Source organism: Bufo bufo, chromosome 9, assembly GCF_905171765.1.
Source record: "Bufo bufo chromosome 9, aBufBuf1.1, whole genome shotgun sequence".
Lineage (NCBI taxonomy): Eukaryota > Metazoa > Chordata > Amphibia > Anura > Bufonidae > Bufo > Bufo bufo.
The window spans coordinates 122,827,373-122,841,099 of record NC_053397.1 but is presented as its reverse complement, the minus strand read 5'-3'; the positions used below and the strand labels follow the sequence as shown (position 1 = coordinate 122,841,099).

The 13,727-nt window shown below is 47.6% G+C and overlaps 1 protein-coding gene across 1 annotated transcript in view; it reads left to right on the top strand.

Annotated features, from left to right (window-relative positions):
* The window catches only part of DDR2 (discoidin domain receptor tyrosine kinase 2), a 1,651,236-nt gene that overhangs the window by 408,123 nt on the left and 1,229,386 nt on the right, over positions 1–13,727 (top strand). Inside the window, exon 4 of the mRNA XM_040407250.1 lies at positions 7,635–7,866. Coding sequence (XP_040263184.1) covers positions 7,635–7,866 — 232 coding nt within the window. The remainder of the gene's footprint in view (positions 1–7,634; positions 7,867–13,727) is intronic.

The following is a 13,727-nucleotide window of genomic DNA, read 5'->3' as shown; positions in this document are numbered from 1 at the left end:
CGTGGCCGTTCTGCCACAGCCACATGTCGTAGTGAACCAACTACCTCAGGTCCCAGTAGCCGCCAGAATTTACAGCGATATTTGGTGGGGCCAATGCCGTTCTAAGGATGGTAAGGCCTGAGCAGGTACAGGCATTAGTCAATTGGGTGGCCGACAGTGCATCCAGCACGTTTACATTATCTCCCACCCAGTCTTTTGCAGAAAGCGCACAGATGGTGCCTGAAAACCAAGCCCATCAGTCTGTCACATCACCCCCATGCATATCAGGGAAACTGTCTGAGCCTCAACTTATGCAGCAGTCTCTTATGCTGTTTGAAGACTCTGCTGGCAGGGTTTCCCAAGGGCATCCACCTAGCCCTTCCCCAGCGGTGGAAGACATAGAATGCACTGACGCACAACCACTTATGTTTCTTGATGATGAGGACTTGGGAATACCACCTCAGCACGTCTCTGATGATGATGAAACACAGGTGCACACTGCTGCGTCTTTCTGCAGTGTGCAGACTGAACAGGAGGTCAGGGAGGAAGACTGGGTGGAAGACGATGCAGGGGACGATGAGGTGTTAGAACCCACATGGAATGAAGGTCGTGCCACTGACTTTCACAGTTCGGAGGAAGAGGCAGTGGTGAGACCGAGCCAACAGCATAGCAAAAGAGGGAGCAGTGGGCAAAAGCAGAACACACTCCGCCAAGAGACTCCGCCTGCTACTGACCGCCGCCATCTGGGACCGAGCACCCCAAAGACAGCTTCAAGGAGTTCCCTGGCATGGCACTTCTTCAAACAATGTGCTGACGACAAGACCTGAGTGGTTTGCACGCTGTGCCATCAGAGCCTGAAGCGAGGCATTAACGTTCTGAACCTTAGCACAACCTGCATGACCAGGCACCTGCATGCAAAGCATGAACTGCAGTGGAGTAAACACCTTAAAAACAAGGAACTCACTCAGGCTCCCCCTGCTACCTCTTCTGCTGCTGCCGCCGCCTCGACCTTTTCCTCCGCCTCAGGAGGAACGTGCCGCCCAGCAAACAGGGGATGTACCACCAACACCACCACCTCCGTCACCAAGCATCCCAAACATGTCACACGGCAGCGTTCAGCTCTCCATCTCACAAACATTTGAGAGAAAGCGTAAATTCCCACCTAGCCACCCTCGATCACTGGCCCTGAATGCCAGCATTTCTAAACTACTGTCCTATGAAATACTGTCATTCAGGCTGGTGGACACAGACAGCTTCAAACAGCTCATGTCGCTTGCTGTCCCACAGTATGTTGTTCCCAGCCGCCACTACTACTCCAAGAGAGCCGTGCCTTCCCTGCACAACCAAGTATCCGATAAAATCAAGTGTGCACTGCGCAACGCCATCTGTGGCAAGGTCCACCTAACCACAGATACGTGGACCAGTAAGCACGGCCAGGGACGCTATATCTCCCTAACTGCACACTGGGTAAATGTAGTGGCGGCTGGGCCTCAGGCGGAGAGCTGTTTGGCGCACGTCCTTCTGCCGCCAAGGATCGCAGGGCAACATTCTTTGCCTCCTGTTGCCTCCTCCTCCTACTCGGCTTCCTCCTCCTCTTCTTCCACCTGCTCATCCAGTCAGCCACTCACCTTCACCACCAACTTCAGCACAGCCCGGGGTAAACGTCAGCAGGCCATTCTGAAACTCATATGTTTGGGGGACAGGCCCCACACCGCACAGGAGTTGTGGCGGGGTATAGAACAACAGACCGACGAGTGGTTGCTGCCGGTGAGCCTCAAGCCCGGCCTGGTGGTGTGCGATAATGGGTGAAATCTCGTTGCAGCTCTGGGACTAGCCGGTTTGACGCACATCCCTTGCCTGGCGCATGTGCTGAATTTGGTGGTGCAGAACTACCCCGACATGTCAGAGCTGCTGCATAAAGTGCGGGCTGTCTGTGCGCGCTTCCGGCGTTCACATCCTGCCGCTGCTCTCCTGTCTGCGATACAGCATAACTTCGGCCTTCCCGCTCACCGCCTCATAGGCGACGTGCCCACCAGGTGGAACGCCACCTTGCACATGCTGGACAGACTGTGCGAGCAGCAGCAGGCCATAGTGGAGTTTCAGCTGCAGCACGCACGGGTCAGTCGCACTGCAGAACAGCACCACTTCACCACCAATGACTGGGCCTCCATGCGAGACCTGTGTGCCCTGTTGCGCTGTTTTGAGTACTCCACCACCATGGCCAGTGGCGATGACGCCGTTATCAGCGTTACAATACCACTTCTATGTCTCCTTGAGAAAACACTTAGGGCGATGATGGAAGAGGAGGTGGCCCAGGAGGAGGAGGAGGAGGAAGAAGGGTCATTTTTAGCACTTTCAGGCCAGTCTCTTAGAAGTGACTCAGAGGGAGGTTTTTTGCAACAGCAGAGGCCAGGTACAAATGTGGCCAGCCAGGGCCCACTACTGGAGGACGAGGATGAGGAGGAGGTGGAGGAGGATGAGGATGAAGCATGTTCAAGCGGGGTGGCACCCAACGCAGCTCGGGCCCATCACTGGTGCGTGGCTGGGGGGAAACGCAGGATGATGACGATACGCCTCCCACAGAGGACAGCTTGTCCTTACCTCTGGGCAGCCTGGCACACATGAGCGACTACATGCTGCAGTGCCTGCGCAACGACAGCAGAGTTGCCCACATTTTAACATGTGCGGACTACTGGGTTGCCACCCTGCTGGATCCATGGTACAAAGACAATGTGCCCACCTTACTTCCTGCACTGGAGCGTGATAGGAAGATGCGCGAGTACAAGCGCACATTGGTAGACGCGCTACTGAGAGCATTCCCAAATGTCACAGGGGAACAAGTGGAAGCCCAAGGCGAAGGCAGAGGAGGAGCAAGAGGTCGCCAACGCAGCTGTGTCATGGCCAGCTCCTCTGAGGGCAGGGTTAGCATGGCAGAGATGTGGAAAAGTTTTGTCACCACGCCACAGCTAACTGCACCACCACCTGATATGGAACGTGTTAGCAGGAGGCAACATTTCACTAACATGGTGGAACAGTACGTGTGCACACCCCTCCACGTACTGACTGATGGTTCGGCCCCATTCAACTTCTGGGTCTCCAAATTGTCCACGTGGCCAGAGCTAGCCTTTTATGTCTTAGAGGTGCTGGCCTGCCTGGCGGCCAGCGTTTTGTCTGAACATGTATTCAGCACGGCAGGGGGCGTCATTACAGACAAACGCAACCGCCTGTCTACAGCCAATGTGGACAAGCTGACGTTCATAAAAATGAACCAGGCATGGATCCCACAGGACCTGTCCATCCCTTGTGCAGATTAGACATTAACTACCTCCCCTTAACCATATATTATTGTACTCCAGGGCACTTCCTCATTCAATCCTATTTTTATTTTCATTTTACCATTATATTGCGGGCAACCCAAAGTTGAATGAACCTCTCCTCTGTCTGGGTGCCGGGGCCTAAAAATATCTGACAGTGGCCTGTTCCAGTGTTGGGTGACGTGAAGCATGATTCTCTGCTATGACATGAAGCCTGAATCTCTGCTGTGGGACCTCTCTCCTCTTTCTGGGTGCCGGGGCCTAAATATATGACAATGGACTGTTCCAGTTTTGGCTGACGTGAAGCCTGATTCTCTGCTATGACATGAAGCCTGAATCTCTGCTATGGGACCTCTCTTCTCTGTCTGGGTGCCGGGGCCTAAATATATGACAATGGACTGTTCCAGTTTTGGGTGACGTGAAGCCTGATTCTCTGCTATGACATGAAGACTGATTCTCTGCTGACATGAAGCCTGAATCTCTGCTATGGGACCTCTCTCCTATGTCTGGGTGCCGGGGCCTAAATATATGACAATGGACTGTTCCAGTTTTGGCTGACGTGAAGCCTGATTCTCTACTATGACATGAAGACTGATTCTCTGCTGACATGAAGCCTGAATCTCTGCTTTGGGACCTCTCTCCTCTGTCTGGGTGCCGAGGCCTAAATATCTGACAATGGACTGTTCCAGTTTTGGCTGACGTGAAGCCTGATTCTCTGCTATGACATGAAGACTAATTCTCTGCTGACATGAAGCCTGAATCTCTGCTATGGGACCTCTCTCCTCTGTCTGGGTGCCGGGGCCTAAATATCTGACAATGGACTGTTTCAGTTTTGGCTGACGTGAAGCCTGATTCTCTGCTATGACATGAAGCCTGATTCTCTGCTGACATGAAGCCTGAATCTCTGTTATGGGACCTCTCTCCTCTGTCTGGGTGCCGGGGCCTAAATATCTGACAATGGACTGTTCCAGTTTTGGCTGACGTGAAGCCTAATTCTCTGCTATGACATGAAGACTGATTCTCTGCTGACATGAAGCCTGATTCTCTGCTATGGGACCTCTCTCCAATTGATATTGGTTAATTTTTATTTATTTTATTTTTATTCATTTCCCTATCCACATTTGTTTGCAGGGGATTTAACTACATTTTGCTGCCTTTTGCAGCCCTCTAGCCCTTTCCTGGGCTGTTTTACAGCCTTTTTAGTGCCGAAAAGTTTGGGTCGCCTTTGACTTCAATGGGGTTCGGGACGAAGTTCGGGTCGGGTTCAGATCCCGAACCCGAACATTTCCGGGAATTTCGGCCGAACTTCTCGAACCCGAACATCCAGGTGTTCACTCCACTCTACCAGAGACCCAAAAGTTTACATCAAGTTCACTGTACCTTTAAATAGCTTGGAAAATTTCAGAAAACTGTGTCATGGCTTTAAAAGCTTCTGGCAAATTGACATAATTTAAGTTAATTGGATGTGTACTTGTGGGGGTATTTTAATGCCTGCTTGCTTCTTTACTTGACATCTTAAATCAAAAGAAATCCGCCAAGACATCAGATCTTTGACACGAGAGCAAATATCTTACTTTTTGGAGAAATGTCCATAATGGTCATTGTTCTGTATGTAGTAAAAAACAACAAGCCAAAAAACACTATCCCAACTTGAAGCCTGGTGATGGCAGCATCATGTTGTGGGGATGCTTTGCTGCAGGAGGGACTGGTGCACGTCACAAAATAAATGGCATTATGAGGAAGGAAAATGATGTAGAGATATTGAAGCAACATCTCATGACATCAGTTAGCAAGTTAAAGCTTGGCCAAGAATAGGTCTTTCAAATGGACAATGACCCAAAATATACTTCCAACTTGTGGATAAATGGCTTAATGACAACATAGTGAATGGAGTTGCCATAATGCCATCAATTCATGACCTCAGTCCCATACAACATTTATGGACAGAACTGTAAAAGCATATGCAAGTAAGAAATCCTAGAAATCTAAGGCTACTTTTACACTGGCGTTTTGGTTTTCGTGGAAAGCGCCTGACTGTATATGGAGGGTGCTTAGGGACTGATGGTCCTCCCCCTCCCCCTTTTCCCCTTAGGGGCATTTAGGAATCTGGCCCCGTCTCAGTAATGGTTAAGTAGGTTGCTGATTAGGGTCATTGAGGGTTAATCACTGGGGAACCTCCTTAGACAGGATGGGGGCGGTGCAGGAAATCCTGAAGGTCACATATACCTCCTCTCTGTCCTGGTCACTTCCTCTTGCAAGTGGAAGCAGATTGGCCCTCCCTCCTTCCCTTTGCGGTTATTCTTGGGAGGCGGGTCGAAGTGCACGGTTCTGTTCAGTTATGGATACTTGGTTATTCTGTTTTGTTTTTCTATTTTTAAGAGACCCTGCTGGGAGTCCAGCGGTTTTGGATATTGCTCCGATGATTACGGCTTTGGAGAGCTGCGAATTTTGGTCGAGTTTATGAAGTCACAGCTGGCGGCATTTGAGTACAGCGGAGATATGGTGGTTGCAGATGGAGTAACTGCCCGCTGGGAGTCCAGCGGTTGGCAGACAGCTCTGATGATTACGGTTTAACTTGCCCGCTGGGAGTCCAGCCTTTAGCATACCGTTCCGATATTATGGTTTATTAAGGTTTGCCGCTTTAATAAAGAAGCTGTGGCCGATCACCATCCAGCAATAAAGTGATACAGTTGTCGTGTCTTTTGTTATGGGTCAAGGTTGGGTAAAGGGGCCAAGGGTGAGTTAAAGGTGGTATCCCCTCCCCCTGTTACCCTGGATACCAGCAGTCTTTGTGAGATTCATTCAGGGTTCTCACAAGTGGTCCAAAACGGATCAGTTTTGCCCTTAATGCATTCTGAATGGATAAGGATCCACTCAGAATGCATCAGTTTGGCTCAGTTTGGCTCTGTTCCACCTCCATTCTGCTTTGGAGGCGGACACCAAAACGCTGCTTGAAAACTACACACAATGTAAGTCAATGGGGACGGATCCGTTTTCACTGACACAATATTGCACAATAGAAAACAGAACCGTCCCCCATTGACTTTCAATGGTGTTCAAGACAGATCCGTTTTGCCTATGCTAAAGATAATACAAACGGATTCGTTCTGAACGGATGCATGTGGTTGTATTATCTGAACGGATGCGTTTGTACAGATCCATGACTGATCAGCACCAACAGCGAGTGTGAAAGTAGCCTAAATAGGTTATACCAGTTCTGTCAAAAGGAATGGAACAAAATTCTAGTAACTTATTGTATAAAGCATGTGGAAGGCTACCCATGTTTTACTCAAATTGAACAATTTAAAGACAATGCTACCAGTACTAACCATGTATATGTAAACTTCTGATTCACGGGAAACGTGAAGAAAGAAGTAAAAGCTGAAATAATTGTTTCTAGTATTATTCTCACATTTCACATTATTGATCCTAATTGACCCAAAAGAGGACATGTGTACTAGGATAAAATATCAGGAATTGTGAAAACTCTGTTTTAATGAATATGGCTAATGCACACAAACGTTTTTTGGTCCAGATCCAAGCCACATTTTTTGCGGGTCAGATGCAGACCCATTCACTTCAATCCGAATTCGAATGTCCAATCCGCGTCCCCAAAAAAATATAGGTCTGTAGGGGCCAGCCATTCTGTTCTGCAGAATGCGTAATGCAGATGTCCGGTTTCCGGTTTTTGCAGATCCGCAATTTACAGACCACAAAAACGGTAACGGCTGTGTGCATGAGCCCTAAGGTGTCTGTGAACGTTTGACCTAAACTATGTATCAATAAAATGGCAGATGATATATAATTTTGTCCAACCCTCTTAGAATACAGGATTTATTGCTGTTTGGTTGATCCTGTGCTCTGTGATACTGCACTGAATTTGATTGTTTGGAACTCTCCATACAACTGTAATGTTTAAACAAATTTAGATAAAAGCAGATCCATGCAACACATTTACTTCAAAGTAAAAGGAAATGGCACAGATACTAAAAATCAAAAGATATAATTTACCTGATTGTCCTTAAGAGAATATTTCAAAAACACTGAGTAAACCCTTAAATTGGTGACATACAGTTGATGCCTACAATAAGTACCTACACAATATTAGTACAGCATACTTTCCAGATTTGGGTGCTCAGTAAATGCATTCTTCAGTTTATATAAGAGTAAAACAAAAGCTGGCACTTGAGATAGAAATATTGTAGATGGCAAATGTTACATTCCTTTATTAGCAATGTCTTTTTTATTAACATTTTTCAGATGTACACATTTCCAAGTCATTAAAGAGCAAATAAGTAGCATATGTTTAAAATATTAATTGTATCTATTATTTGCTCCTAGGCTGGATTTAGAAGAAGGAGATGGAGCTTGGTGTCCAGAAATGCCAGTGGACCCTGAAGAACTAACTGAATTTCTCCAAATTGATTTGCGAGTCCTCCATTTCATAACACTGGTTGGCACTCAAGGTAGACATGCTGGAGGACATGGGAATGAGTTTGCCCAAATGTTTAAAATAAACTACAGTAGAGATGGCACTCGTTGGATCTCCTGGAGAAATCGACATGGAAGTCAGGTACAGCAATGCATGGCAAATTTTACACTTTTTCCCCGAAAAAAATTTACAATTAAGAGTAAAGATAGTGTCGTTTGTTACCAGTACATGATGACATCAAGATTTGTGGAACCTTTGGGTCAAAAGAATTGGTGGGAGCCCCTGCTGAGTAACTTTCATATAATATGTGCCTAGAATAAAGGGGAGGAGAGTCTATGGTATAAGAAAAATATAGATTTTTGTCACACAAATAGTCCCACAGTTGTCTGTCTAATATTGTATTTTATACTAATTGTCTGAGCTGCAACGTGGTGGATGCCCTTGGGAAACCCTGCCAGCAGATAGGGTGGTGCTGATTCTGGAAGATAGAAGCTATATTTTTTTAGCAGTGTGGGATGACTTACATCTAGAGATGAGTGAACCTTTTGAGATTTGGTTTGCTTTTGATTTGGCAATAAAAAAAAAAAAGTTTGTTTCGGACCTAATTTAATTCAGCTTGAACAAAAGTGAGTATAATTGCCCTGGAAATTGGTATATATCAGCCTCTAGTTTCCTATGACTCATACATTTTTTGTAAAACATGTTATCTCTTATCTCTCTTGATTAACCCTCGCAATGCAAGAGTCAGCGCTGGCCAGGGCATGTGCGGTATCCCTGTCGGGTCCCAGTATCCGTCAGGTCCCTGCGCTGTGGTGAGGGGGACCTGATGGCTAGGAAGGCAGCCTGATGCCTTCTATAGGCATCGTGGCTGCCTTCCCTGTAAACCCGTGAAATCCAGCCCCATGGATCTCACACACAAGCAGGCTGTACATGTATTACACTGTGTAATACACTTACAGCCAATGCATTACAATACAGATGTATTGTGATTAGGGATGAGCGAACCCGAACTGTATTCGTGACACGGACCCGAACCCGAACATTTTCGTAAAAGTCCGGGTTCGGGTTCGGTGTTCGGCGCTTTCTTGGCGCTTTTTGAAAGGCTGCCAATCAACAAGCGTCATACTACTTGCCCCAAGAGGCCATCACAGCCATGCCTACTATTGGCATGGCTGTGATTGGCCAGTGCAGCATGTGACCCAGCCTCTATTTAAGCTGGAGTCACGTAGCGTCGCACGTCACTCTGCTCTGATCAGTGTAGGGATAGGATGCAGCTGCTGCTGTTAGGGCCAGATTAGGCAGTGATTTACTTACTGAAGTGATCGATGTACAGCTGTGTATCATACAACCTCTGCTATTCAATCACTGTTTTAAGGCTGCCCAGAGCGTTTTTCAGTCACTTTTTTCTGGTGTGATCGGCGGCCATTTAGTGTCTTGTGGTGCGCCACCACAAGCTGCCACCAAGTACATTTAACCATCAATAGTGTGTTGTTGTTTCTTTGCTATATCCTACATCAGGGGCTTGGCTGTGCTTGCTATTTTATTGAGGGGTGAAATTATACAATTGCCAAAATAGCAGTACCCTAAATCTGGTGTTTCAGCTGTGGCTAGCCAATTGTAATACTGTCTGCTGTCTGGCAAAGGATATATTTTTTTCTGGGTTGGAATACAATTTATATTCAGCTAAATCTGTGGTTACTGCTGAGCCTGTATTAGTGTAATATGGTACCTAAGTAGATAGCCAGATGGTGTTAGGTGCCTGTAAGAAAAGGCCTGAATTTGAATTCAATACATTGGCCAAATAATTTTTTTCTTATTGTGGTGAACGGTAACAATAAGGAAAACATCTAGTAATGGACGCGGACATGGTCGTGGTGGTGTTAGTGGACCCTCTGGTGCTGGGAGAAGACGTGGCCGTTCTGCCACAGCCACACGTCCTAGTGTACCAACTACCTCAGGTCCCAGTAGACGGCAGAATTTACAGCGATATTTGGTGGGGCCCAATGGCGTTCTAAGGATGGTAAGGCCTGAGCAGGTACAGGCATTAGTCAATTGGGTGGCTGAAAGTGGATCCAGCACGTTCACATTATCTCCCACCCAGTCTTCTGCAGAAAGCGCAAAGATGGCGCCTGAAAACCAAGCCCATCAGTCTGTCACATAACCCCAATGCATATCAGGGAAACTGTCTGAGCCTCAACTTATGCAGCAGTCTCTTATGCTGTTTGAAGACTCTGCTGGCAGGGTTTCCCAAGGGCATCCACCTAGCCCTTCCCCAGCGGTGGAAGACATAGAATGCACTGACGCACAACCACTTATGTTTCCTGATGATGAGGACATGGGAGTACCACCTCAGCACATCTCTGATGATGACGAAACACAGGTGCCAACTGCTGCGTCTTTCTGCAGTGTGCAGACTGAACAGGAGGTCAGGGATCAAGACTGGGTGGAAGACAATTCAGGGGACGATGAGGTCCTAGACCCCACATGGAATGAAGGTCGTGCCACTGACTTTCACAGTTCGGAGGAAGAGGCAGTGGTGAGACCGAGCCAACAGCGTAGCAAAAGACAAAGAGGGAGCAGTGGGCAAAAGCAGAACACCCGCCGCCAAGAGAGTCCGCCTGCTACTGGCCACCGCTATCTGGGACCGAGCACCCCAAAGGCAGCTTCAAGGAGTTCCCTGGCGTGGCAGTTTTTCAAACAATGTGCTGACGACAAGACCCGAGTGGTTTGCACGCTGTGCCATCAGATCCTGAAGCGATGCATTAACGTTCTGAACCTTAGCACAACCTGCATGACCAGGCACCTGCATGCAAAGCATGAACTGCAGTGGAGTAAACACCTTAAAAACAAGGAACTCATTCAGGCTCCCCCTGCTACCTCTTCTGCTGCTGCCTCGGCTTCTTCCTCCGCCTCTGGAGGAACGTTGGCACCTGCCGCCCAGCAAACAGAGGATGTACCACCAACACCACCACCTCCGTCACCAAGCCTCTCAACCATGTCACACAGCAGCGTTCAGCTCTCCATCTCACAAACATTTGAGAGAAAGCGTAAATTCCCACCTAGCCACCCTCGATCCCTGGCCCTGAATGCCAGCATTTCTAAACTACTAACCTATGAAATGCTGTCATTCAGGCTGGTGGACACAGACAGCTTCAAACAGCTCATGTCGCTTGCTGTCCCACAGTATGTTGTTCCCAGCCGCCACTACTTCTCCAAGAGAGCCGTGCCTTCCCTGCACAACCAAGTATCTGATAAAATCAAGTGTGCACTGCGGAAGGCCATCTGTGGCAAGGTCCATCTAACCACAGATACGTGGACTAGTAAGCACGGCCAGGGACACTATATCTCCCTAACTGCACACTGGGTAAATGTAGTGGCGGCTGGGCCCCAGGCGGAGAGCTGTATGGCGCACGTCCTTCTGCCGCCAAGGATCACAGGGCAACATTCTTTGCCTCCTGTTGCCTTCTCCTCCTACTCGGCTTCCTCCTCCTCTTCTTCCACCTGCTCATCCAGTCAGTCACACACCTTGACCACCAACTTCAGCACAGCCCGGGGTAAACGTCAGCAGGCCATTCTGAAACTCATATGTTTGGGGGACAGGCCCCACACCGCGCAGGAGTTGTGACGGGGTATTGAACAACAGACCGACGAGTGGTTGCTGCCGGTGAGCCTCAAGCCTCAAGGATTCGCATGGCAGAGATGTGGAAAAGTTTTGTCAACACGCCACAGCTAATTGCACCACCACCTGATAGGGAACGTGTTAGCAGGAGGCAACATTTCACTAACATGGTGGAACAGTACGTGTGCACACCCCTCCACGTACTGACTGATGGTTCGGCCCCATTCAACTTCTGGGTCTCCAAATTGTCCACGTGGCCAGAGCTAGCCTTTTATGCCTTGGAGGTGCTGGCCTGCCCGGCGGCCAGCGTTTTGTCTGAACGTGTATTCAGCACGGCAGGGGGCGTCATTACAGACAAACGCAGCCGCCTGTCTACAGCCAATGTGGACAAGCTGACGTTCATAAAAATGAACCTGGCATGGATCCCACAGGACCTGTCCAGCCCTTGTGCAGATTAGACATTTATAACTACCTCCCCTTAACAATATATTATTGTACTCCAGGGCAATTCCTCATTCAATCCTCTTTTTATTTTCATTAAACCATTATATTGCGGGCAACCCAAAGTTGAATGAACCTCTCCTTTGTCTGGGTGCCGGGGCCTAAAAATATCTGACAGTGGCCTGTTCCAGTGTTGGGTGACATGAAGCATGATTCTCTGCTATGACATGAAGCCTGATTCTCTGCTATGGGACCACTCTCCTCTGTCTGGGTGCCGGGGCCTAAACATATCTGACAGTGGCCTGTTCCAGTGTTGGGTGACGTGAAGCCTGATTCTCTGCTATGACATGAAGCCTGAATCTCTGCTATGGGACCTCTCTCCTCTGTCTGGGTGCCGAGGCCTAAAAATATCTGACAATGGCCTGTTCCAGTGGTGGGTCAGAAGTGGAGAAAAGAAAAAAGAGGGAGGTTATCCAAAAGCTACAAGGGACTGTGCTTTGTCCCTGAAGAGAAGGATAGAGAAAAGGCGCCACCAGGACCGTACGATGGAGGGGTTGGAAAAAAGGACACAGTGAGATGGGGAGGCAGCTCTGGTGTGGGACAAAACCAAACACCACAAAGAAGTCGAGATAAATCAGTGAAGGGTAGGGAACAGGGGGTAGTCATCCACCCCGAGTATCCCGCCGGTCACTGTGAAAATATATGCGGTTGAGCGCCAAAAACTCCCAAATGACAGAATAGAAGTGATTAATGGTGTTGGATAATCGTTAGCGGTATCAAAAATCACCACACTCAGGGGTGCTATAGATTGATAGGTAGAGTGCAGTCAAGGGTAGGTAAAAGGTAACAGGAATGAGGTGATACTAGTAATACTATTATTAGGTCAAATCGTGCAGCCCTAAGACTGAATAAGATTTAGATGCATACAACGAAGTAGAAATCTTTCAGAATGTAAAAAATATATTTCTGAATGTAAAAAAAAAAAAATATATATATATATATATATATATATATATATATATATATATATATAAAAATTATTTGAATATATATATATATAAAGACAATAATAAAAATAAAATTAAAATCATTGATAAAAATCCACTCACTTCACAGGGGGGTCGCCACCAGGATAAACTCAAGACACCTGTGGCAAGTCACCCCCCTAAGCCAGGATCGCGTGTAAGTTGTTAGAGGTTGACGTCTACGACCCGGGTGTACAGCCTGGTTGGTAAAGCAGCAGACAAATCCAAAGGTACGTAATCAATCCTCTTTATTGGTGTAATGTACGGCTCAACGCGTTTCAGGGGTCACAATACCCCCTTCATCAGGAGCAAGATATAAAATAGACATGGTGTATGGGCTTTAAATACATGTGGGTGTGCCGTTTTGGTGCCAAAAAACAGTGGGCGGAGTTACAAGAAATGACATCATCGTTATGGAAATCAAAATGAAAGTTGTCTATATAATAAAATAAAAGTACATTGGTGGGGCTAGTGAGTAAAAGGCTACATACTTATGTATAAAAGAACCTATATATAAAAGAATGCCTTCAAATCATTAATTCTCAGTATTATAAAGTTGCTTGGCGCGCGACCGGAAGTCAGGAGGGTGGAACGCAACATGCGTTCCACCAGACCATATCCGGTGTAGCGTTATACTACCCTACCTCGTGAGTTTTCCCTACCCTCTTACTTCCTGTCGCATCCGAGATGACGTCGGGAGGCGTGTCTTACTTTTCACCATCTGCGCATGCCCGAAAGGACACTCTAGTGAAAATCTCACGGCTGAATTTCGCAGCACACCGGGACACTGCGCATGCGTCGGGGAGCCGAGGTAGGGAAAAATTACGGCCTAGTGCGCAAGCGCGGTTAACTCATGAAAATCCTCCCGATATACGCGCCTGCGCAGTGTGGGGGTAGGGAAAAATTACGTCCCAGTG